Genomic DNA, 26,946 nt, shown 5'->3' with positions numbered 1-26,946 from the left:
TATTTTTCCTTCAGTTTCCTCCTCACATGCTACCTATGACCTTTCACCTTCCTTTTCTCTTATTTTCCATTATTTTTATAAATAAATGCCAAATAATGTGTCTTGTCTTTTCAAATGCCTTTGCCAATTTCGTCTTAGCCATAATAAACCAAATGAACACCTGCTAGGATGTTTTGCCCAACATTTAACTTGGAATATGTCTCCCATGACCTTGGTCTTATATTGCCTTTATTAACTTTATTACATGGATTTTTAACTTGGGGCTATTATACAATCATGAGAGGAAAATTACAACCTAAGACCTTGAAGCTTAAAGGAATCATAAATAATAAAAAAGCAATTGCAATGTTACATTCTAACAGTGTTCATCATTACATAAACTTCAGTTTCACTAAGCAACTAAACATTTTTTGTGTACCCAAGCAAGTATCTCGCAATTGTGACCATCGATGGATAGAAAGTCAAAATAAATGGTTTAGAGCTCTAGCTCAAAAACCATGACAAGAAATCACATTCATGCCACAACCTCAATGTTTGTAATGTTTCAACCCTTAAACATGACTAATCACTTATTGGATGCCAATAATTTTAAGAAGGATTAAAAAATGCATTGAGAATCACGTGAACCAAATAGTTTTGAAAATTAATGGAAATGTATCAAAAAAATTACAAAATACACCTTATTGAGGCTAACATCATGAAATTTGAGCACTTTTTACCATATCAACATCCATATGATATCTAGCCAACCTAATGTATATTTAACTAATCACATAGAACCACAAATTCATACTAAGCATGAATTTAATCGAATTGTATTTGCCATTTGCAATCACATTTAAAAGGCCAATCAAATCACACATTATGAAACGTAAAATTTGGCGTAGTTCATATTATATTATTACCGACAAAACTAAACTATGAATTAATTTATCATGGTCTAGTATTTGTGCCATTGCATGTAACCATTTGTGTCATAGATTATGTGCATTTATCAAAACATGAGCAAAATGGACTTGCTATACAAGAAAGAGCGCATGTCACCTATCATCAAAGTGCACATGTTTCACTATTTAAACCAACACCACCAATGCTACAAGGTCAACAGTTCACATCCCACTGTCATAAAAAGAATTTGTCCCTAAACCTTATGATAACTTTGCCAGTGAAATCCAAAAATGTATGCTTGAGCCAACTTAAGAGATTAAACATTAGGAATGCTCAATGTTATATAGATCATCTCACATGAAAATTGAATTGGGAAGGGGCCTCAAAAATAATTAATTGCCACTACTACACGAAAAAATACTTCGGACTATTTTTAATTTCAATTACATTGTGACATTTTTGTAGTTGGACTTGGTTGATTTGGTGATTAACATCATTACAAAGGTATTAATTTATGACCTACTTAGTGATGTGCATTTAAAGCATCAATATAATCCATCACTAAGCATTGAGTAAGTTCTGACCCGCACAAAAGGCGTGACGATCTAGGCACTGTCTCGGAGAGAGACTCATTGTAATATATAACAATTACCTATCTAATCAATGATATTTTGATAAATTTCTAAAAAAAATGAATGCCAACAAATCAAAGAAATGTGTTACTATAATTTGAAAAGAGGAAGACAAAGACACATTTCACTAAAGAGTAATAAAGAGATTTTCTTATTAACAACATTTTAGAATTAAAACTAATTCATTGGCACATTTTTTGTGCCCATCCTCAAGTTAGCAATGATTTTTCCTTTTAGCAATGTTAATTGTTATTGGTGAACCATTGTTGGTAAAATAACCCATAGGAGCAAACCATTAAATAATTTTGTTAGAATATCAAAATTTTCTTCAACAAATTTTTATCTTTAAACTTACCTCTTAAGGATTTCACTTCTCTCTAGAGTCTCATCTTGTAGGTTCAAATCCCTTATTCCACATTTATAACTAGGCAACTTAAGCTTCATGGATTCTTCAATAATAGTGGAACAATAACGCCTTATTTTGACCCTTTATATCCTTTTCAACACTTTGAAATAATGATATTATTAATTTAATATTTTTCAATACAAAGTTGATTTGTATGGTTTGATGCTTTTCCAATGTTTTCTTGGTTAAAGGGTAATGTGTTTGTGCATCAATATATTGACATATTAATGTTTTTAATATATTGTATGACAAAAAAACATATGTAGCATGTAATATTGTAATGAATCATGGAATTATTCAATCCATGATTTGTTGAAGAACATTCATGTATTTAATGCTTATGTTATATTTGGAGATAAATTGTGTGCAGGTGCAAGAAACGTCCAACATTTTGGTTGGACACTCCACCCATCATCAGGGACAAAAAAAACTATAGAAAAATGTCTCAAAAGAGTGCTAGGAGTTAAATATATATAGATTAAAAAAAACTATTTAAGTGTTGGAAGAAATATTAGGACCAAAAAAATTAGGTTGTAAAGTGAAGAAAGCCATAAATTGTGGATTCAAGGTCAAAGTCAACGAAGGGGTTGATAAGTGAAAAATCAAAAATAAAAATCAATGAAAATTGAGATAGTAATTGAGTACAAAAATGTGAGGGTGAACAAGTGAATTGTAAAGATAAATAAGAAAAATGATTGTTAACAAGAGGGAGGGACCCAACTTAAGGGAAGGAATCAAATCGTAGGAAATAATTTGGTCAAAAGAAATAAACCCAATTGCAATTGTGGAATGAAAGAAGAAAATAAAAGCCAAAAAGGTTAAAATAATGAGGGATGAAGAGGCAAGGAGTAGATGCAAAGGGAGAATCAATTAATGAGGGAGAGGAATAGAGAGAGAGAAGGATCCAACATGGAAAAAAACAAAAGAGAAGAAATGAGTAAGGAGTAGAAATAAATGAGCAAGCTATTGGGAAGGGGCAGGGGAAGGAACCTAGGAGAGATGACCAAGGAAGAAAAAAAGGGAGAACAATTAATGATCGAGGAAATGGATAATAAGTTTCTAGGATTAGTTGAGTTTATGGTAATATTCACGATTGAAATTATTAGTGCGCTTTTCAATTCCGATAGTTGCTTTGATAATTCAAGTGGAATAGAAAGGTTTGAAAGCTAGAATTTTGGTTTGGTCAGAGAAAATAAGGAGTTTGGAGTTATGAGAGTGTTTAGAAATGACTAATTTGGAAATGTAGTTATGGTTGTTAGAATATGTTCATTGATGTGGGCTATGAAGGATCTTCTAGTTTGCACAATGTAGGATTTTCCATAGGAGCATGGGATTTAGTAAACTCCAAGGTACACCATAGGGTCAGATATGTCTTTAGCAGATTTAAAAGATGTTTGAGAGTTTTATAAGGTTTAAATAAGGTTTTCATATTATTTTTTACAAGAATCTTAGAAGTTATTTTAGTGATACCTCAAATGTAGGGAAGAGAGATGTGGGCTCTCGGCAGGGAAGGAGGAGAAGAGTTGGAGGATTTGGATTTCCAAGTGGATCAAAATGCTCTATGAATTTGAGAAGAGTAACCATTTTCTTTTAGAATTTTGATGAACGAGCTCTCTTCTTCAATGAATTGGTGAGTAGAGATCCAGAAGGTCCTAGTGACCAAAGTTGTAAGAATAATGAATTTTTGGGGTAGGTGATGGTAGGATTGGGCATGAAGGTATCTATTGGTGCAGGGAATTTTTCCATAAACTCGATGGATAAGGGTACCACAAATTGACGTGAAATAAGGACATTAAGAAAGAGGTGGGAATTACTATTTTGAAATTCCATAGTAAATTGGATATGGGGAGAAATGTTGCTGAAATGGTTGAGGAAGGTTGAAAGGGAGGGGCAACTATGTGCCAGATAAAAAATGTATTATCAACAAAATGATACAAACAACTGGTTTTTGCAAAGAGATATTAAGGGCTAATTCTTCAAAATGTTCAATAAAGATGTTGAGACTCTTAGGGTCGATAAGATTGGAGAGGATAAAAGCTCCAAAATAATTTTGTGATTTTCATATTCAAATATCTCTTAAATTTTGTAAGCTTAACATTCAACTTCAATATTTCAATCAAATTAAATACTATAAAAAATGATAAATTGAGAAAGTGAGACAAAACTCATCTTATACTTCTCCATATCCAAATTTAAAAACCAAGACATATCCTTATTAGAAAAGCTATTTATCATCTCACCAAATCTATTATTATTATTACTAGAAATTAGTAACTAATTACTTGGAATAAACAATATAGCCAAGAAATGAACTGTTCAGATTAAATAATCCTTTGAAATAAAATTCAATAAATAAGTATTTCCTATGACATAAAAACATATTTAACCTAAGAAATAAGCAATGAATGTGTAATAAAGAAACTAACTTCAACAAATTATTCATACTATGAAGTTAGTCATGCGGATTTCTCCCAACATCATTATATTACTTCAATAAATAATGAAGTATGTAGTCGTTCACCATTTTTGAAAATATTAATGGGTGATCGTTTTACATTTTAAAGCTGGGGCCTCTTGTAACTTCAATACAAAGAATATCGTCAGATGCTTTGTATTAAAATAATGAAAAGAAGAAAATGGAAAACTATACTGAGCTTGTTCTATTTTCGATCAAACAAGGTCGGTAGAATGAGGATGCACATGTACATGAGATGATCATGCTTCTAAAGGCCCCTTTCTAGAAGAGCACGTACAGTCAACAAGCTAATATCACACAATTCAATGTAACCTACAGTCTCTGCGACAACTCCATACTAGCATGGTTTTCCTTGTTTTTCCCATCGAATTGGAAGCCCTTTGGACTAACTCTCCAGGATCCACCATTCCATGAGAAGGATTGATTCAGTACTATTTTGGTTGGAAGTTCATATTACCATTTACAGTTAAGAAAACAGTGTCTCCATTTAGGTGTATGCATTACAAAATTCCAATTGATGGTGATTTTGCAATGCTTTGCGTTGATTTTCATTTTTCCATCTCAAATAGTCAGTTTTTGTCATTGAAAATTCCCTTCAAATTGCACGAACACAAACTACTACAACAAAAAATAACTTTGGGATCAACAAGAAGATGACAAGGGGGCAGCAGGCAACACTGAACAGTAAGGACACTCGGACGATAAGATAACGGAGACAAGCCACATCAAATGGAGTCTGCTGGTAGACCGCAGCTGATAATAAGGCATGCGGGTAGCGTTTGATTGGGATCATTATATCTCTTTAAGGAGCACAATGTGCAATCATTCCAGTGTTGCCAATGCAAAAGGAGGCACACCTAGACATGAAGCCGAATCCACAGTGTAATGATAGTTTAATTGAGACTTTTGGCCAACCCAAAATCATGTTAGATACTCATAAGAGTTGTACTTGCTGTCAAATGAACTACTTGATCATTTGAAATGTAAATGTATTATTATTATTTTTTAAAAACTGAAATGAGTATTGATTGTATTAAGAGAAAGTTGCAGCCACACTGTGTAGCAAGTTTACAACTCAAAAAAGAGAGACTCTGATACCAGGGATTCAATTGTATTAAAAGAAAGTTACAACCACACTGTGTAGCGAGTTTACAACTCAAAAAGAGACTCTCATAGCAGGGATTCAAAAAGTCTCAAAATTTCAACAATCTACCCACAAGCTGTGTAATTCTTACAATTCTTTCTGTATAACCAAAAAGCTTATAGATATAAACCTAATATACAATCCTGACAACAAAACTATATGGCATAACATGAAGAAACCTGATCTTTAAAATAAGACATGGCCATTGAGGGCTTCTTGCTTGATGTTTGCCTGAAGATTGAGCTCCAAGATTGCATTTTCATATATGAAGCAAATGAAGCAAATGTTTAATAACCATAGCTGAATGAAGACTTTTCTAACCGATACTAATTCTACCTTATCGGCATGTTGGAAATCGATTAGAACGTCTTTTAATATAATTAATCTACTATCACATTATAATAAGGTCATCATTTATGGAAGGAACCATTTGCTGAAGGTAAAAATATTTGTGTGATAGCTTCAAATGCTGATATATTCCAACTTTCAACATGGTATACAATCTGGATGGAACAAAAAAATATCATTATGAGCTGCATCACCGTTGCTAAAAATCTTATAAAATTATAAAAATAAACAAAAGTGAATGTATTGTAAACTATAAATACTAAATAATTACCTTTAAGCTATCATCCAAATCATATATTGTTGAGCCTTCTAGAGAAATCAGGGGTCTCCAAGGAAGTTTTAAGTTCGTTCTGTTACCCAAGATATCCGGCAAACATGGTCAATCAATATCTACCACAAGAGCACCCTTCTGAATTCTGTATGAAATTCAAAAGATAGACATAACCACATATATATATATATATATATATATATATGTCTTTATCTGGACCAAGTACCCAAAAGTCCTTATCTATCCATCTCGACCAAGTACCCAAAGTTGACTCATTTAGTATAGTAGTTGCAACAATGGACAATCCATGCATGATAGACATTGCAGGCATGAAATAGAAAATACTCAACCTCTATTCACAGAAAGAGCAAAATATTCATAATTGTAGAATGACACAGTTAGAATAATGTAGAAATGGAAGAGTCTGGAAATGTGATAGGTTTGTTGAGTTGTCTTTTTAGTTGTCAGGAAATGATCTAGATCTATGTGAGTTACGAGGTGTTGTTCTAGAAGTAATTGTTTTCCAATGTAACTGAGTTGTAGCTGAGTCAGAGTGTGTATCTTCCATGTTGTTATGTCCATCGAGTCTAGTGATCCCATAGTTATATAATGGGACACATTGTGATGTATTTGCAGTAAGCAAGTGTGCAAGCTTAGGCCTGAATTAATAAAGTATTCCACTGTGTTAAACTCTGTAATTTCTATTATGGTATCAAAGCCATAAGGTTCTGTGTTTTCTAATTTGGTATTAAAGCCATAAGTCAATTTCTAATTTGGTATCAGAGCCATAAGGTTCCAACACCAGATCGGTGAATTTGTAGAGGCACTGTGGTTTGCAGCTCCCATCAAATTTTGAACAAGGGCAATATAAACTTCAAATCTGGTGAGAGTGTTTTTCTTTTGGCTCTATTTTTTTTTTAGCAGTGTTGCATGAAGAAATAAGGGTAACCGACCAGTTATCGCTCCCCTGATCTTTGTCTTTCAATGTGCGTAGATAGCCATAACTGCCGCTGGAATTATGACAAGTTTCCTTTAAATTTTATATTTATAAAAAAGGGAGACATATGAACTATGAACTTTTAAAGGGAGCCGCATGAATTATGAACTGAACACGTCTTCTTTATAAAGCTTTATTTGTGAAAACATCATTCACTTTATTTTTAAGCTCTATTTAAAGCTTAATAACTTTATAAAGCTTTATTTGTGAAAACATCATTCACTTTATTTTTAAGCTCTATTTAAAGCTTAATAATTTCAAGGCTCTTATGAGGTAAGATTTAATTATTAGTGAAAAGGAGATATAACCAATTGAAAAAGAAAGTTTTATGTTTGGAAAAGCAGCTTGGTGTTTTCTAATTACAAAGAAAAAGGAAAGTGCAGTCCAGAAAAACTTTGGAAGGGTGGTATGAATTTATTTGAGGAACTTGTTGGTTATTGGTATCTGTCTCTTATTTGAAGTATTGCATAAAATTATTCAGATCTGGTGTATTGTTGAAGGAATTCACTAAGGGAATTTGTTGTCATTGTTGATTGATGTGAATTTTTAGTTTATTGCGGTTAAAGAAACTATAGAAGACAAAAGGAGCATGCATAGTGGTAATGGGCCGGCAAAGGAGAATTAAGCAGTTCCGGAAAGAACTGAAGCAACTTAGGTGAAATAATCAAAGAGAAGAAGGTGCAGAAAAATATGGAATGTTTCCAGCAAAAGAAACCATACATGAGGATCAAAATGCAGAACTAGACCACATCAATGAAGAATTTGAAGAAACTAGTGCAATATTGAAATGATTAATGCCAGTTTTTCCATCTTTCTCACGTAAAAATTTTAAGCTATGGGCAATTAAAATGGAGGGACTGCTTGGTTCGGTAGATTTATGGGAATTTGTTCAAGAAGCTTCTATAAATTTTGATGATAAGAGTAGAGTTGCAGTAGCATTGTTTCTTATTATATCAGCATTGGACGATAAAATCTTATCTAGTATTTTGCATGAATATGGTGAAATACATAACGCAAAAATATTTTGGGATATTCTTGAAATGAAGTACAATATGCAGTGGGGGAGCAAGATGTCTTATGAGTCACTAGAAGAATCTACAGAGAAGGTTACAGGAAAAGAGAATGAAGGAATTGAAGAACTTAAAGTGAAATATGATAACGAACAAATTTCAAGATAAAGGTGATTCCAAATGTCGCAGGAAAAGAAGCTCATAGCTAAATTGCTCAATGGAGCAGTAACCCAGGTCGAAAAACAATTGGAAGAGCAAGATGAAACTGAGTATGTAGAAAATAAGGAGGATTTGGCAGAGGATAGAGATGAAGAAGTGGAGGAAACTCTCAATATAAAGGATGTTGAAAAGAACTCAAATTATGATGATTTAGTGAATCTCATGAATGTTTCTCAGTGTGCAGATATTAGCAGCAACCACAAAGAAGTGAAAAAATTTGAAGAATAATTAAAGTTCCTTGAAGCATGGCTTGAAACACCATGTTTTGATGAAGTCTCCATAGAAGTTGCAACAATGAATGTTGAAGACAACATGGATGATGTAGAAAATGAAAAAGTTAATGAGATTTTCATGTATTGGAGTCTTGAAGAGATTAAACATTATTATGGATTGATGTGGGAGCTGTCCAATGAACAAGAAACTATTGATGATGAAAATGAACTTGTTGAAAAAGGAGTTGAAATGGATTGGCATCATCCTAGTTGCAATAAGAAGTAATATCCAGACTTCATAATCTGGAGTAGGAAGAAGACTACATAGGTTGAAAGCATCAGAGTTTGGAGCAACAAGTCCAAGAAGAAATTTCATCAATATGTTGAAGCAAAGAAAGTCAAAATGAAATGTTTGAGTCATATTTGTAAGCCTAGCTGAGACTTAGACCAACAGGCATTGTTATGTATTGTAGCAAATCCATTTCTCCATTAATGAGGGTGTTAGAATAATGTAGAAATGGAAGAGTCTGAAAATGTACTAGGTTTGTTGAGTTTTCTTCTTAGTTGTCAGGAAATGACCTAGATCTATGTGAGTTACGAGCTATTGTTCTAGAAGTAATTGTTTTCCAATGTAACTGAGTTGTAGCTAAGTCAGAGTGTGTATGTTCCATGTTGTTATGCGCATCGAGTCTAGTGATCCCATAGTTATATAATGCGACACATTGTGATGTATTTGTAGTAAGAAAGTATGCAGGCTTAGGCCTGAATAAATAAAGTATTCTGTTGTGTTAAACTCTGTGATTTCTATTAGGCACATGATCATTCCATTAAGAGACGAGGACACTCATAGGCCTAAATAAGAGGAGATATGGAAACTCCCACCCAAGACTTTCTAAGAATGAACATTGATTGTGGTCTAATGGTTGTATAAGGAGATCTATGGTGGGGGCAGGGGGAGAAACACACTTGCTAAACCACTAACAACATTTCACAGCTGTAAAAGAAAAATCTTAAAGATTCCAAATTTTATTGATGGCTTTTAATTTCTAACCTACTTTTTAAAGATCCATCTCAACTCTAGATGGATAAAAAAATTAAGGTGCAAATCTTGTGCTAATTTATATTTTTTCCTCTTCTTTTGTGCAATTTATTTTGTTAGCATTACCCACATATGTATGCAGAGTTTTCCCCACACTTCATTTCTCTTGATGTAATGACAAACTTCTAGTTTTAAAATAAATTGAGCTATAAAAAATAGACATTGAAAAAAAAAAAAGCTAATTCTCAATAATTTAAGATTTTAAATTATATATTTTTTCCCAAGGTACACCTTGTATGGAGACCCAAGAGATGCTTCCCCACATTTGTGGATAGCATCTTTAGTAAACAAGTTGATGTATACCAATGCAATTTGTTGACCACTGGAGTGGCACCTGATGATTATATGAAGACTCCATGCCCAAGGATCATCCAAAGGACACTTGTGCCATCAGATATCATCAATCAACAGAGTTTTTTAACTCTACTTCTATTTTCTCATCATATTTCTCGTACCCAGATTCCACACCCTATGGGGAATTGTAATAAGTGATACTAGTAATGATTAGTTTTGAGTAAGTAAAAGGCCTAGGATGTTGGGACTCGATCAGCGAATGAGTACACCTTAGAGTGTTTTTTTATCTGGTTAATTATCCTTTCTTTTTCAAAGACGAATAATTTTCTCGGTTTTTTCACTCACTTTTTACCCCAAAGTCGGGGTGATGGTTTGAAGGTTGAACCCGTAACACATCTTAGTGTCTAGAGTCAATGTATATTACCATATTAGATCACACAAAAAATTTCGTGGAATTTGGTTAGGTCTAGGTAGTCATTTTTTAATTTTTTAGATTTCTCGTAGGTCAAAAAATGCAAAATAAATTGTACTTGTAATGTAATAAATGATGTCTAGAGAAGTTGTATAGGGTATAAGCAATGAAATTTATAGCTCCCACCCTCAACTTTTTACTATGACACACTTTGATGGGTTAAAAATGTGTTTTGAACCTTCAAAACCCACTTTTCCTAAGTTTAGTGAGAAATCTGGCAATTAATTAAGCCAGAAATTAAATAAATAGAGAAAAATAAATATCCACACATGCTAAATGTTGTGGAAATGAGGTAGAAAATTATGGGGGAGTTAAAGTGAAGTCCCAAGGTGATGTAGACTCCTAAAATCAAGGAAAGGGCATGTGCTCAAATAAAATCGAATTTCTGGCATTAAAAGAGAAAGTTGCTTACTTGGAAATTTGAATTTGCAAAGTTAATGCACATTTGGGAGGATTTGGGAGAATATTTGGTGGAGATTTTTGTGGGAAATCGTCTCCACATGGGTTACCACCCATATACACTTGTCATTCCATCATAAAATTCGAATTTGGCACATAAGGGAAGAAGAAAATGATGTCCATTTGCCAGAATTCGATTTTTACACTTGGCATTGGAGCTCCATTCAACAAATTCGAATTTCTCTTTAGGATTGTCACCTCATGCCACTTGTTTAATCACTTATACATTGGGATTGGCTCTAATGCCATTTGTCATTGTCATTTTTCATTGGGATTTGCTTCGAACTCTCTATATAATAGAGCCATGGTCTCTCACATTGTATCATGGAACGAGTTGTTGGGCTTGTGGAGACTGCTGAATTTTGTATTCATTTTTCATATAATAAAAGAGACTTTGGGGTACTATTGTGTTGGTGTTCTCCTTCCATTTCTTGAGGAGATGTTATTTCAATTGTTGTGCTTTACATTTTACATGTATGTTGGATTATGCTAGTTATCATTTTGCCACTTGTTTGGATTAACATATGCAAGCTATCTTGTATGGTTTTTGGGTTAGAGAAATACTCTAGGAAGATGAGCACTAGAAGATTTTTGGTGAAATCTGTAGCCTTCTCCTCCATTGTATAATCTAATCCCTTATGATTGCTCACATATTTTTTCAAGTGTGTAAAGATCTTTAGATTTGGTTGAAGGATTTACTTGGGCGTGGGGTAGCTCTCCAATAGACGAACTAACTCCCAAGATCAAGAATAGAAGGACCCAATCGGTTTGCCTCAAGGATCTCATCAAATGATATTGAAAGAGGGAGTTTCCTTTCCTCTAGCTTAATAAGATCACATAAATTTAAATTAAATATTTTTCTTGATCAATATCTTGTGTTTTCAAAGATTTGATTTGCTACCTAGAGCATTGTTTTAACTAGACAAGTATGGAGTTCTACTTGCATCTCTTGATCTAGTTCTTGTACACTAATTGCAGATTATCATTTTGACTATTTCATGTCATCTTTGTTTCCATTTCAAGATTGCTTTGCTTTCAATTTTTGAAGCATTCTAGTTTTGTTTTAAGCAAAATACAATTTCATTTCTTAAAGAGAAAGTACTTGGAATGCATTGGTTGTTTATGTATTTCATGCTTATCTTCTGATGGTTATTGCTCATATCAGTTTTTTCTTATAAATCTTAACGAAATAATCTATTTAACTCTAACAATTCTCCTAGAAACTCACATCTCTTTTTAACTTAACTTTTCAATAGGGACCACCCCCCTTAGCTAACCTAGGAGATAACCTAAACGGAGAGAGAAGGGATTTAGTGTGACAACCCCTTCTCTGAGTTCCCTGCCACCAACCACACCTTGTGGGGTTGAAGGCTTTTCTCGCTGACTTGTAGGTAGGTGTAGGCGGCATGGTCAACATCTTTGGCGCTGCTGCCGGGGACAAGTCTTCTTGTACCTAGGAAATCTACTAACCTTTTGGTTTTAGCATTTTTAAACTTTAGATTTAGATTCTTGCTCAAGTGGCGACTCCACTCAATCCAAATTTTGCAAGAGTCTCTACTAGGAGAAATTCAAGTGGTCTAGTTAGCCTCTCCCCTGATCCTGAAAGGGTTTTTAGAGAGAGATTGAATAAACTTTCTCGTAGTAGAGCTCTTGTTAGTCTTGGGCAAGAGGCTATTTCTGTTATTCATTTGCTTTTTCAAGAACAAGTAGAGCCTAGCATCATGAATGATTTGTTCGCCCCTTGTAATTTTACTAACATTGCAAGCTATCCGAATTTCATTCCGGATGAAGCCATTGAGGCTATTGAAGAGTTGCCTAGTTTTCTAGGTAACAATGCCATCAATACCGAAACTCACCTTAGGAATTTCCACCTTTGTGTGAGAAAGTGGTGCCATGATATTAACCATGAGGATGTTAAAATGAGACTTTTCATCTTTCATTAGATGGAAATCCAATGGATTGTTTGATAGAATTAATTGCTAACAGTTTTGATTCTCTAGAATCAATCATTGATGCCTTTGAAGAAAAATATGGAGATGAAAGAAAGATCAAAGCAAAAGAAAATGAGAATGATAAGGATCTCATCAAGGGGTTGACTCAAATGATTAAGGATATGCAACTCAACCAAGTTCAACTCATTAAGACCATGGAGGAAAATCATGCACAAGCAATAAAGTCCATGGAAGTCAATCATTCTAATTAGATGACCTCTATTCAAAACAGGTTGCTCGCCATGGAAGAAAAACAAGTGCAATTAATCAACACCATGGAAATGAATCATGCCAAGGAAATAAGTGTTATGAAGGCTAATCAGGTCACTTTTCAGAATAGGTTGGATGAAATGGAAAGATTACAGGTACAAAAATTCCAACTTAGGTTAAATGACGAATGGGAAAAGAACAAAGAAACAAATCATAAGCCTCCCAATCCACTGAAGAAATATTCATCTCATTATGAGGAGGTCATTTACTCCATTGAAAAATGGCTAATTGATGGAGACTTGGATAGCAAGGAAACTGAGGGGAATCAAGTTTATACTTATGAGATTGATCCATCACCCATGTCAGAGCAGAAGCAAAATGGACAAAGGCAAGTCAAAGAAGTCTTGGATACTTTGAATTTTCCATCAAAGCATCTTCAAAATTGGGCAGAAAGGTCTACTTTGATCACCTCAACATCAACATCACAATCTATTAAGAAGAAAAGAAAAAAGCGGAAAGGATTTGGTAAATCTGATGGCCATGTACAACACAATGTTGGGATTGATCAAAGTCCTCAAATATTCAGAATTGGACAAGGCACATCAGAAAAGCAGCCCATGGATCTGCCTAAAAGTAAGCAGGTTCTCAGCATGAACTTCATTAAGGACATCTGATGCTATGGGGCATCTTTTTGTATCATATTTCTAACCTTATCCCTCGTCATTTTATTTCATGAATAAATTGTCATTTATGCTTTTAGAATAAATTTCCATTGCTTCATTTATGTACTTGATGATATTTTTGAATGGATACTGCTGATATATGTCTTTTGTCGGTGGATGCAGATTCCAGGTTCTTGCACACTATCACTTCATATCTAGCATGCATCCCCATATGGAGCCAAATGTTGACCACTGGAGTGGCACCTGATGATTATATGAAGACTCCATGCCCAAGGATGATTCAGAGGACACTTGTACCATCGGATATCATCAGTGAACAAAGTTTTTTAACTCTACTTTTATTTTCTCATCATCTTTCTTGTACCTAGATTCCACACCCTGCGGGGAATTGTAATAAGTGATACTAGTAATGATGAGTTTTGAGTAAGTAACAGGGCTAAGATGTTGGGGCTCAATCAGCAAATGAGTACACCTTGGAGTGTTTTCTTTATCTAGTTAATTATCCTTTTTTCAGAGACAGATAATTTTTCCGGTTTTTTCACTCACTTTTTACCCCAAAGCCGGGGTGACAATTTGAAGGTTGAGCCCCTAACACATCTTAGTGTCTAGAGTCGATGTATATTACCATATTAGATCACACAAAAAATTTCATGGAATTTGGTTAGGTCTAGGTAGTCATTTTTTAATTTTTTAGATTTCCCGCAGGTCAAAAATTGCAAATAAAATTGTAATTGTAATGTAAAGTGACATTTAGAGAAGTTGTATGGGGTATGAGTAATGAAATTTACACCTCTCACCCTCAACTTTCTACTATGACACAATTTGATGGGTTAAAAATGTGTTTTAAACCCTCAAAACCCACTTTTCCTAAGTTTAGTGGGAAATCTGACAATTAATTAAGTCAAAAATTAAATAAATGGAGAAAAATAAATATCCACACATGCTAAATGTTGTGGAAATGAGGTGGAAAATTATGGGGCAGTTAAAGTGAAGTCCCAAGGTGATGTGGACTCCTAAAATCAAGGAAAAGACATGTGCTCAAATAAAATCGAATTTCTGGCATTAAAGGAGAAAGTTGCTTAGTTGGAAATTCGAATTTGTGAAGTTAATGCATATTTGGGAGGATTTGGGAGAATATTTGGTGGAGATTTTTGTGGGAAATTGTCCCCACATGGGTTACCACCCATATACACTTGTCATTCCATCATAAATTAGAATTTGGCACATAAGGGAAGAAGAAAATGATGTCCACTTGCCAGAATTCGATTTTTACACTTGGCATTGGAGCTCCATTCACAAATTCGAATTTCTCTTTGGGATTGTCAGCTCATGCCACTTGTTTAATCACTTCTACATTGGGATTGACTCCAATGTCATTTGTCATTGTCATTTTTCATTGGAATTTGCTCCCAACTCTCTATATAATAGAGCCATGGGCTATCACATTGTATCATAAAACGAGTTGTTGGGCTTGCGGAGACTCTGCTGAATTTTGTATTTATCTTTCATATAATAAAAGAGACTTTGGGGTACTATTGTGTTGGTGTTCTCCTTCTATTTCTTGAGATGATGTTATTTCAATTGTTGTGCTTTACATTTTACATGTATGTTGGATTATGCTAGTTATCATTTTGCCACTTGTTTGGATTAACATATGCAAGCTATCTTGTATGGTTTTTTGGTTAGAGAAATACTATAGGAAGAGGAGCACTAGAAGATTTTTGGTGAAATCTCTAGCCTTTTCCTGCATTGTATAATCTAATCTCTTATGATTGCTAACGTCTTTTTCCAAGTGTGTAGGGATCTTTAGATTGGTTGAAAGATTTATTTGGGCGTGGGGTAGCTCTCCAATAGATGAACTAACTGCCAAGATCAAGAATAGAAGGACCCAATCGGTTTGCCTCAAGGATCTCATCAAACGATTTTGAAAGAGGGAGTTTCCTTTCCTCTAGCCTACTAAGATCACATAAATTTAAATTAAATATTTTTGTTGATCAATATCTTGTGCTTTCAAGGATTTTATTTGCTACCTAGAGCATTGTTTTAACTAGACAAGTATGGAGTTCTACTTGCCTCTCTTGATCTAATTCTTGTACACTAATTGTAGATTATCATTTTGACTATTTCATGTCATCTTTGTCTCCATTTCAGAATTGTTTTGCTTTCAATTTTTGAAGCATTCTAGTTTTGTTTTAAGCAAAATACAATTTCATTTCTTAAAGAGCAAGTACTTAGAAGGCACTGATTGTTTATGTATTTCATGCTTATCTTATGATGGTTATTGCTCATATCAGTTTTTGATTATAAATCTTAAAGAAATAATCTATTTAACTCTAACAATAACAATTCTCCTAGAGACTCACATCTCTTTTTAACTTAACTTTTTATTAGGGACCACCCCCCTTAGCTAACCTAGGAAATAGCTTAAACGGAGAGAGAAGGGATTTAGTGTGACAGTGCCTTCTCTGAGTTTCTTGCCACCAACCACACCTTGTGGGGTTGAAGGCTTTTTTCGTTGACTTGTAGATAGGTGTAGGCAGCAGGGTCAACACAATTAATCTAGGGGGATTCAAACTAAGCACTTGCTAGCATAAAACTAGCCAAATTTTGAAAAACATTAGTAACAACTAGTTAAGTCAACCCTTTGGACATAAAAAGGTTAGCTCAATTATTGCTTCTAATATTTTTCATTCAGAAGTAACATTATATTTTTCTTTCTTATTCTGTACTTTTTTTATTAAAAAAAATATTGACCCTATCTCCCTTGGACTTGTATTCCTCCTCGCTCCCAATAAAGTGTTATAATTTGTTAGACTGGGTCCCTAGACAATCAGAAAGTCTAAGAATACAATTGTAGTGACTTGTGATTCTTATTTTGATGAGTTTTTGTGATGATCCACTAATGAGTTGTGAGTGTGATCTAGATCTAGAAGGTCAATTGATGTTTTATAAATTTAGATATTGAGATCAATACTAAACAACACATAGGCTTCATGGAAATGTAAAATGAAACATCTGGCTGTGAAATCACCTTACTTTTAACAAATCCATCAATATTGAAATTGTTTCAAATGGCTGAAAAGTTGTATTAGATAATCATCTAAAAATTGCCCCTTTAATACTTCCTTCGTTGACTTTTCTTTGCAAGCGGCCAGTTCTACATCACATAGTTTTTTAGTCTTCAAAATGCTTTCTTTTTTCTTGCTTCCATTTATTTATCAACATTCTACAAACCCTCTTCATCATTGAATTATCTACGTTGATGATTAAGTAAATCATGATAATGCTCAAAATTCACAAATTCCTCGAGTTCTTCTTCTTGCTCAGTTTTTTATTGAGACCTATAAAGTTTGGGATCAAAGCTTTTATGCGGCTCATCATTGAAGAATGAAAAATCACATTTTTTGTTTGAAAAAAAAAAAAAAAACAAAACAAAAACAAATAGTTAGATAGCAGCTTCTAACGGAACAGTTCCGCTCGAATTTGAATCGTTTTAGCCGCTTACAACAGGAGCGACGACAACCAACTTCATTCCAATTAGAAAGCAATGTCTGGGAATCTTGCAAATAAAATTGTTAATGCCTTTTCCAGAGTAATCTCGTTGTGGCAGCATTGTGCAGTTTGAAAACCCCGTCAGATCTCGAGTTCAACTCACCCCTCCTTTGCCAGGTGTGCAACTGGGTCTCCGCAAATTCAGTCATGGAACCTACAACAGTCTGCAACAGTGTTGGAAATTAATCACAAGTACCAAATTAATGAACCTAATCACGTGTCCATATCTAGGAGTACAGAAAAATCAAGCTGCAGATTTTGCTTTCTGGATTAAGGAACGTAGAATTGGCCAGTGTACAAGTTTCCCATCCCTGCAACACATTCGTCAATCAAAACTCTGATATATGTACGTGCAGTTGATGTAGTTGTAAATGCCTGGTTGTACTGGGCGATGATATAGTGTATTGCACATATGTATGAGGGAAAGTATATGTTTCATTAAATATTTTAATAGTTTATTATTTTTGTGTCATGACATGAAAATAAGAATGTGCATAAAAAAACAGCCATTAAACCATGCTTGGAGCTGAAATTTTGGTGTGCAGGTAAAACTAGCTTTTTATTGTGTAAAAACAGAGCGCTCGTAAATCTCCGTAAATTCTAGTTTTTTTTTTTTCCTTCTTCTGTGAATTCTAGTTTTTCAACTGTGGGTGAAAGGAGCTGAAGTCTTCGTTTATTTTGAAAATTTATTTTGGTTTCATGATAATATAATCTAAAATAAATACTTTCCTTGCATCGTTCATTCTGGATATTTAAATTTTATTTGTTATGCGCAATATTTTATTTTTACTGTGTCTTCTGTGTTGCGCGTAACTCTGTGATTTTTACTGTATGTTCCTCTGCCTTTACTGTCACACAGTGGAGCCAAAACACATTTAAAAATTTTAATGGCGGTTTGTTTGGATGTAGAGCTATCTCTTTGCCTCTGCAGTTGGTTGAGAAGCTATTTTACCAGATCATGCTGAATTTTGTTTCTCCCCATTTCAAAATCAATTTATTGAAAAAGCTTATGCTTGACTCGACGAAAGAAGCTAAGTACCAGTAGACTTTGTCAGCTAGATCTTCTCGCAGATACGATGTTTAACAACAGTGGCAGTCAGGAAGAATTTGTAAAACCTTACATGTTATCAAATATGCATACAAAAGCTTAGAAGACAACGGAAAACACAAGTGTTTGGTGTGGTTTGTGGAAAAACAAAAGGTATATTTTAGTGCATGGAATCTCTCATTTTCTGTTCTGGTTCATTTTTCAACCATGCATGACCTCAGAGATATAGATCTCTTGTTGAAAATGCCTTCTCTAAAAAATATAGGCAGTCGCCTTCCTCCTCGTTGGAAATGAGAACTTTGACTCTAGAAGCTTTGTGGCAACCCTGCAAGATGCCAATTGACGGAAATAGACGGATGGGAAAGATCTACAATTATAAAGGATTCAACTTCAAGATATATATGATGCCATAAATTGGGTCTTGGAATAATGCCTAGAAGCGACGTTCCCTGCAAAGAAGGAAATACTATTTAACTTTGTCTTCAACCCCAATTTCCAATTTCTTATCACATAGTGTTTTGAAATCATAATTGATCGTACTGAGGTATTTTATATTAGATGGTGTGAAAATGTGTTTGGAAGTTCTTATCATTTTATGAGAAAGTGGGAGATAAAAGGGTGAATATAATATTGAGAAAGTGGGAGGTATAATGGTGAAGATGGTAAGTTATGGTTGAACATTAGTATGATTTTTCAATTTGGTAAGTTATGGTTGAACATTAGTATGATTTTTCAATTTGAAAATAATTCATATGCTAAATTTGCAATAAGGGGCTTGAATATTTGTAGTAAGTTTTAAAGGGGTTTTGAATTTTTAAGCTATTTGAAAGCTTGATGTACCACTTCAAAGAATATAATTATCATTTTTTGTGCATAGTCCTAGACTTGTCCCAAAATTGAATGGGGGTCTAAGGACATTTGTGGTTGTCTACGATTTTTGGGTGTGTGATACTCTATTTGGTGTCTAGTTTTGGCATTTCCATGAAATTTATCATGATACACATGGACTAACAAGGCATGAAAATCAAATCGACAATAAGTTAGAAGGTTGCGTGGAGCATTAGAGAATGGCATTTTTAAATCAAACATCAAAAAAACTTGCTTGAAATTGAATAAGGAGATCAAAATTCAAGATTGTAATTGCACTTTAAGGTGCATGATTGGTAGTATTTGAAACCCTAAGGTGATGTAAATCAAGTAAGTGTGACACATAAGCAAATGAGCAAGAACAAGTGAACATGACACATAAGAAAGCGAGCAAGTACAAGTGAACGAGTCAAGTGAAAAATGGGTAAAGTAGGAAAGTGTCTACAAAATGCTTCTCAAGAAATCAAAGATTGGTAAGAGCGCAACCATGAACTACACAATAAAATTAAAGTACTTGAGTGGAAATTACAACAAAATCAAATCATAATTGATTAAATGCTTGGCACACTCGCAGATACAAAAGATATTCAAAGAGAAATATAACTGAATGATCAATTGCTTTATGCTATTTAGACTAAGTGAAGAGAAAAGCAAGATCAAATTGACTATATTATTGATGCAACATCTACAGTGAAGGTAGATGCAATTTTTGATACAAAAGTTCTAATAGAAAAAGTTAATGCATTATGTGATACAAATGAATTCATTCAAACAATTGATGCAAGTTGTGTTGAAGAATGTAACTAGTGCCAATCGTCATAAGTATTTGAGTCCAGATATAATATATTTATTAAAAGAAATAAAAATAAATTTTATTATAAGAGAAAATTTATTTATTAGCACGGGTTTCATGCTTCATTATTTTATTTCTAGGTCAAAGCTTCCATCGTAGGCTTCTAGGGTTTATGTCAAGAGTACTTGTCCATGTCATCGTGTAATAGACCCTTCTTGGGGTTTTCCAATCAAGAAAGAAAAAATATTTTCATGAAAAATGGGTCATTCAGGCCTCCTCAGTGTCTGCCTAATTGGGAGCCAAAATCCACTATATATGGCAACAACTCGACCTCATTTGGAGCACAAGACAAGTAAGTTCGATTTGCAGTAGTTGGAGAAGGAAAAGGAGAGCGAAATACCTAAGGAGAAGGAGAAAATCCTAGCAAAGGAGACACTTGTCAAGTGAAAGGAAGTTGAATTTCTCTCTCTTTTGCCACACATGCGAGTTTCTGGGTTGTTGCTAGAGAGCCGAAATTTTAGATTTGCGGTACGACCGAAATTTTGGAAGCCGGGAGCTGAAATTTTGTGTTGTAGATAGGTTGAAGCTAGTTGACAAGAAGAGACTACTGAAGTTTGCACAATCATCTTGGAAGGATGACTTGGTCGAGTGAGGAAGGTCTTTTGGTCTAGTCAAAGATCTTGGTTTGTCTCAATTTGATTTGAATCTACTAGTGGAAGAGTTTGACTAATTTTTCACCTTCATAGGAGTTTTAGCCGTGGCTGAGTGCCCACTTCTGGTGTCATTGATCTTCATGCTTTTGATTTGATGATTGATTGATGAGTAGAACATAAAGAAGAACATAAAGAAATCTAATAAGAATATAAGAATATCACAAATAATTGTCAACATAAGAAAATATTTTTGTCTTTCTGATTTTCTAACATGGTATTAGAGCTAAGGTAAAAGAAGAGAAAAAGGCACCTTGAAGATCTATTGAAAGAAAGGAAGAATATACATGTAGAAAATCTATGGCAACTTCAATGAAGATAGAGAATAAGCTAGGAGCCACTAACTATAGAGCATGGAAGAAAAGGATGGATCTCATCCTTGCAAAACACAAAGTATTGGAATTTGTTCAAGGAAAGGTGAAGGAACCTGTAGATGATGCAGGAAAAGAAAAATATAAGGAGACAAACATCATGGCTATGAATCTAATTGTAGATGGAGTAAAAGAAAACCTAATCCCCTATATATCCAATATAAACACTGCAAAAGGGATATATGAAGTTATCTCAGAACTATTCACTATCAAGAACATTAGACAAATTGCTAGTCTCAAGAATGAACTAAGAACAATGAAGATGACAAAATATGATACTGTATCTTCATATTTTGTGAGGATCTCCTGAATAAGAGATGAGATCTAAGCCATTGATAAGATCATTCCAGACAAAGAACTCGTGATTGCTGCTCTACTAGGTCTGCCAAATCATGGAGTTCCTTTGCATTAGGCATTAACAATTGGAAAGAAACATCATCCTTTAAAGAAATGTGGAATGCATGTAGTCAAGAAGAAGCTCACATCTCATTAGCAAATAATAAGAAGGAAGAAGATGAGCACAACACTTCAAATGATTATTTTTCTCACTACAAGAAGAAGGGAGGAAACAAGAAGTTTAAGGGACCAAAGAAGAAAATTGACCTATCTAAAGTAGAATATTATCATTATCATAAGATGGGACATTATAAGAATCAATCTCCAGAAAATCCTAGGAACCAAAATAAGAAAAGAGAAAGGGAACACACAACAATTGTTGATGAAGCTCCACCCAAGAAGAACAAGGCCGAAGAATCTGAAGTCAAAGACTTATACTATTAAGTCTTTCCTTGCATATCCTTCTAGATTATTGTTTTAAGTTTTGTAAAGTTTTTTCTTTTATGTTTTGATCTAATATGTCTTGTTAGAAGTTCTTGAATTGTTTTGATAAGTTGTAGGTATCCCTCAGAAAGATTGGATTAAGAGGGAGCCTTCACCATTTTACCAAAAGATAAGTATATTGTTCTTTGTTTCCTCTTTCATGTTTGATTTCCTCCACACACCTAAGTTTATTTGTATTACATACTCATAATCCTTTCTTTGTATTTTCCTTAGAAGGAAAGCTTGCAGGAATACATAAGGATTATGAAGGAAACTTCAAAGAAATACTTGTATCATAAAAGTAAGCTTGTTGCTAAAGAAACTCTACAAGGTTTGTTAAAGAACAACTCAAGGTATGTCTTAGACTACAAGATTTGTTGCAAGATTTTCTTCATACAAAAAGGTATGATCATTCTCATTTGAAATTTGCTTTATATTACTAACTCTCTTATGTCTAGGGCTTTGAATCATAAAGATTCTTGTTAGGGTGATTAATATTTAGATTGAATCTTCCCTTATCATTCTATCTCTTGTCATTTTTCTTTAATAAAACCCTAACCTTAGGATTCACTATAAAACCTAGCCTTTAGATGCTTAGGGTATCATAATGATGAAACCCTAATATTCTTAGGGTTTATTGATAAAGTTTAGATCTCTTCACGAAATCCTACTCTCTTGATTTTAGGGTTTGTTACAGCTCAAACTAGCAGGGGTCCTAGGAGGGGATCCTATAAAGCAACTACTAGGTCAAGTGGCAATAATGGAGCAATAGTCCACTGTCATCTCAACTAAAGGTCCTTGCTCTTTACAAACTTTCACTAATGGGAGGAGACCCGATATAAGAGGAATCACAAGGATGAAAATATCAATGATGGGATGAGAAGTGATTCCTAAAGCTTATTCTCAAGAGAAGCTCAAATAATTGGCTTATTTTCCTTAAAAGCAAAGTGATAGGCTCTCTAGGAAGAGCTAAGAGGATACCTAGACCTAGGGTTGGGATATGCCTTGACAAGGGGCTTCCTAGGCTTAAGGATCCTTGTGAAGAAATGGATTCTATGTAATCCTTGTGGCATTTGAGTTGTAGAGTTGTGGGACCACAAAGAACCCAAGTGGACCTAAACTAGGTCAAGGGTATGTAGTTGATCAACCAAGAAGGGGCTCGATCTAATTAGGGGAGAGAGTAGGATCAAAGGACACGTTTTCCTTTGAGGATTGAATGCAATGATCCAAGTGAGGACACTAACCCAAATCAACCTAGGGAAAGAATTGGACTTATGGCTAGGGCTTGCTATATCTCGAGATTCCACCGTCGTATTTTCCTCAAACTTTGAGGACGTCTAAAGAAAACCCTAGTGTAGTAGTGGACCAAAAATTGAGGTGTTTGGATGGCTACAAAGGAATTCAATTGGTTCCTAGGTGACTCTCTAGGGTTAGGCCTAAAATTGGGAAGAGTGAAGAAAAGAAAGGTAAATTTGACCACTAAGAGGATGTGAGGATAAGTGCCTTGCTTAGGGGGCTTAATGGAGTCAAGATACACCTAGATCGAGGAATTTCGTGAGCTAAGGAGCCTTAATGAACCTTCACTAGCCTATTCAAGGGAAACAACTAGGTAATTAGAGATTTATACTTCAAATTGCCAAAGAGATGAAGTTTCAAGGTCTTCAAACCTAAGAGGTGCCTCTAGGAACATTCACCCAATCCTTCAATGAGCAACACACGCATTAAACCACTTATTCAAGGTCCTAGAGGAATTTCGCTTTACATTAACCCATACAAGAATAATGATAACAATATACATGGATTTGACAAGTAAGATACAAGAATAACATTAAAGGTTCACTTACATGAGAGAGAGAGTATATCCATTCATCAATTTTTCATTAGAAAGAAGCTCCAAAGACAATAGCGAAAATCCAAACATCATAGTGCATCAGGAAACTCCAGAAAGTTCACCCCAGCAAAAAGTGTGGAAATCCCTCAAGAGATACTAATCTAATCCAAGTGATGATGAGAGGAATGAATGAACCTCTCATCAATTTATAAAATCCATAAGGGAATTCGAATAGCCTAATTGGCCTAATTGAGCTCCAAATAATAAATTAAATGTGCAACAATAAGATTCCTTGGTGACAAGCCCACCAAGATAGCTCAAAATAGAAAAATAAGCCTCTCACTTGTGTGTTTGTCTATTTCTTTCCGTTGTTGATCTGTAGATGGTTGAGACTGTATTGTGTTTATTTCAGTGTTTATATGGTTAAATAAGTTGTTAGTAATTAAACAAGTAGGAAAAATAAACTAGAGAATACAGATAAAATTTATAACGGGTAATACTCAGAAATTTCAACATGGTATTAGAGCATTGCAGATCACAGGAGAACTGAAGGCACTGGCTGAATCAGAGAATTTGCAGCAGAAACAACTGTCCCGAGTGACAAAAGTTGTTCCTAGGTAGAAAGAAGCAAAGAAGGATTGACGCAGAGAGACTGTGTCATCAGTTAGATCCAAAGAGAGGCCAGTGCACATGTTGAAGAGGGCAGAAGAGGCTCACGAAGAGCCATGCAAAGACCAGGAGGGTTGATGCAGTTGGCTAGTGGAGCAATTCAGCCAATGCTGGGATTGCGCAGAGCCTAGAAGCTCAGTCCTTCGGTTGCTGGGGCATACGAAGCAGTGGGAAGATTGCAGGGAGTGAAGCTTGTGGGGTGTTGTTGCTGCCGAGACAGAACAATACCTAACGGGGCAAGACCAAGGTAGAGGGAGTCGCTACCTCGGCGGATTTCTGGCCAAGGAATCCAGATCAGTGTTGGAGGAGCACAGGAGATCACAGAGGTGCGATTCGTCGGTTGGCATGAGGATTTCCAGGAGGGAAATCGAGACTCAAAGGGAGTTTAACAGAGAACTTCCAGGTGGGAAGTAGAGACTCATAGGGAGTCAAAGGGAGAAGCTCCAAAGGGAAGTAGAGACTCAGAGGAGTCGAAAAGAATAGCAGAGAGATGGCCATGAATGGACTAAGGGATCAGGACAGGCTAGACGGGGCGTCTAACATTTTCATCTGGAAGGCTAGGATCCTGTCCGTTTTAGATAGACATCGCATCAAGGCCTTTGCCTTGAGAACAATGGCTATCCCAATCGACCCAGTTGACAATGAAAGGTATAAGGATACAATGGCCAAGGAAAAATGCATAATCCTTGATCGGGTCAAGGATCAAGTGGTCCAACATATTGCCAAGAAGGAGATGACAAAGGAAATGTGAGATACCTTGAAGACGTTGTATCAAGGCACTTACGTGCAGAGGAAGATGCCACTGGAGAATCAACTGCGGTCGTACAAGATGCAGAAGGGGGAGCAGGTAGATCACTTCCTCAGCCGGTTGCAGGAGATCTGGGACCAACTGACTTCCATAGGGGCCACGCTGGATCAGGAGTTGATGGTGAGGACTGCCCTAAACACAGTCTCCGAGGAGTGGGAGACATTCGTCCAGAGTATTTTGGGCAGAGCGAATCTTCCAAGATGGGAAGAACTGTGGGCAACTCTTCACCAAGAAGAGATCAGACGGCTGACCAAGACGGGAAGTAGCAAGAAAGGGGCCCGGGTCAAGAAAGAGGAGGAAGAGGATGTAGCTTTGGCATCTCCGGGGAAGCAGGAGAAGAGGAAGAAAAAGGACCTCTCCAAGATTAAGTGCTTCAACTATGGGGAACTGGGGCATTATGCAAAGTAGTGCCCGAGGAAGAAGAATAAGGGGGAGGTGTCTAACTCCAAGGCAACGTCAGCAAAGGCGAAAAAGGAGGTAGAGGAGGATGATGATTGTGCCATGAGTGCTCATGTACCTCTAGAGAAGAGGTGGGGAGACATCGAGCTATAGTCAGGAGGATTATAGGCGATGAGGGGCAGAATCCTTGAGGTACCCAAACTCTTGGATCATACCTGCTTACGGAAGCCCCAACGGGAGAGTAGCAGGATGTCGGACGTTGGTACAAGTGGATGCTGATGAAGTGGCAAAGAGTGCTACAGTGCAGTAGTCCCTAGCAGCGCAGTGGGGATTGCAGCAGTGCGAGAGGCACAAAAGACGTTGCAGTAGTGCAGGTAGGAACAAAGGGGTTTGCAGCGGTGCAAGAGGCACAAAGATGTTGCAGCAGCGCAAAGATTGCAAATGGAGTAAGAGATAGCGGCAAAGAGAGCTTCAACATCGAGAGTGTTTCTAGCCTGACAGGGATGTCAGCAGTTGGGTGGATCAGTTACTTACTTCTCAGTAACTAAGTTGCAGTGCAATAGCAATAGCAGTAGCAATAGCACGATGCAGCATGATGAGAGGCGATTGCAATGTAGATGCAGTGTTGGGAGAAAGGACTAGCAGTAGCACAGATGCAGAGGGAGCTGCCATACGGATGTAGTAGTGGCAGTGGTAGAGCCATGGGCAGTAGTACATGATGCAATAGTGCAAAGGATGTTGGGTGGGGAGGCCTAGCATCAACACAGGTACTGGTGCCGTATAATCAAGGTGATACTCAGTGTGGAGTATTACTAGAGCACAATTCTTGCTAAGAGGGATTGTTGATTTTGGGTAGCATCGGATGAGCTCCAGCCATGAAAATTGGTGGAGAGGCTAAATCATATGAGATATCCAAGACCCAAAAATGGTTTGGGCAGATTCTACCCGGTTAAGGAGATATTAAAATAATTAATATTTTTAATGGAGTTCCTAAGTCTAAACTTAAGAAAAATAAAATATTAATGGGTATTAATATAAAACTGGGTTAGAAGGTTCTAAAGGACATGGATCAAGCCAAACCTAATCTTAGCCGTTGATTAGAGATGAAATGTTGGCCATTGAAAGACCAACAGGAAAAGTATAAGAGGAGGTTTGAGGGTCAGTGGGAGACACACCATAGTGATTAGTCATTCGATTTTCTAGAGCGGAGTTTGCTAAGAGAAATCGAATTAGTGATCAGTTTGTAGCGAAAGGCAGTGAGTACGAGG

General features: G+C 35.6%; 1 protein-coding gene across 4 annotated transcripts in view; it reads right to left on the bottom strand.

Annotated features, from left to right (window-relative positions):
- Positions 1 to 5,484: 5,484 nt before the first annotated feature.
- Positions 5,485 to 26,946, bottom strand: part of LOC149156925 (uncharacterized) — a 387,270-nt gene continuing 365,808 nt past the window's right edge. For 2 of the 4 annotated variants that reach the window (XM_089445409.1, XM_089445410.1), the window contains exons 7-8: positions 6,166 to 6,244; positions 5,485 to 6,049 (exon numbers count right to left, since the gene is read on the bottom strand). In XM_089445409.1, coding sequence (XP_089301535.1) covers positions 5,957 to 6,049; positions 6,166 to 6,244 — 172 coding nt within the window. In that variant the 3' untranslated portion in view covers positions 5,485 to 5,956. Of the gene's footprint in view, positions 6,050 to 6,165; positions 6,311 to 17,552; positions 17,675 to 26,946 lie in introns of those variants that run through there. The other 2 variants (XM_089445413.1, XM_089445411.1) reach the window with 2 other exon arrangements.

The sequence above is a fragment of the Pinus tabuliformis genome, chromosome 9 (genome assembly GCF_031772625.1).
Source record: "Pinus tabuliformis cultivar Carrire ecotype Pingquan chromosome 9, CPIR1, whole genome shotgun sequence".
Classification (NCBI taxonomy): domain Eukaryota; kingdom Viridiplantae; phylum Streptophyta; class Pinopsida; order Pinales; family Pinaceae; genus Pinus; species Pinus tabuliformis.
The sequence above is the reverse complement of the archived record's forward strand: the minus strand, read 5'-3'. Positions and strand labels throughout refer to the sequence as shown.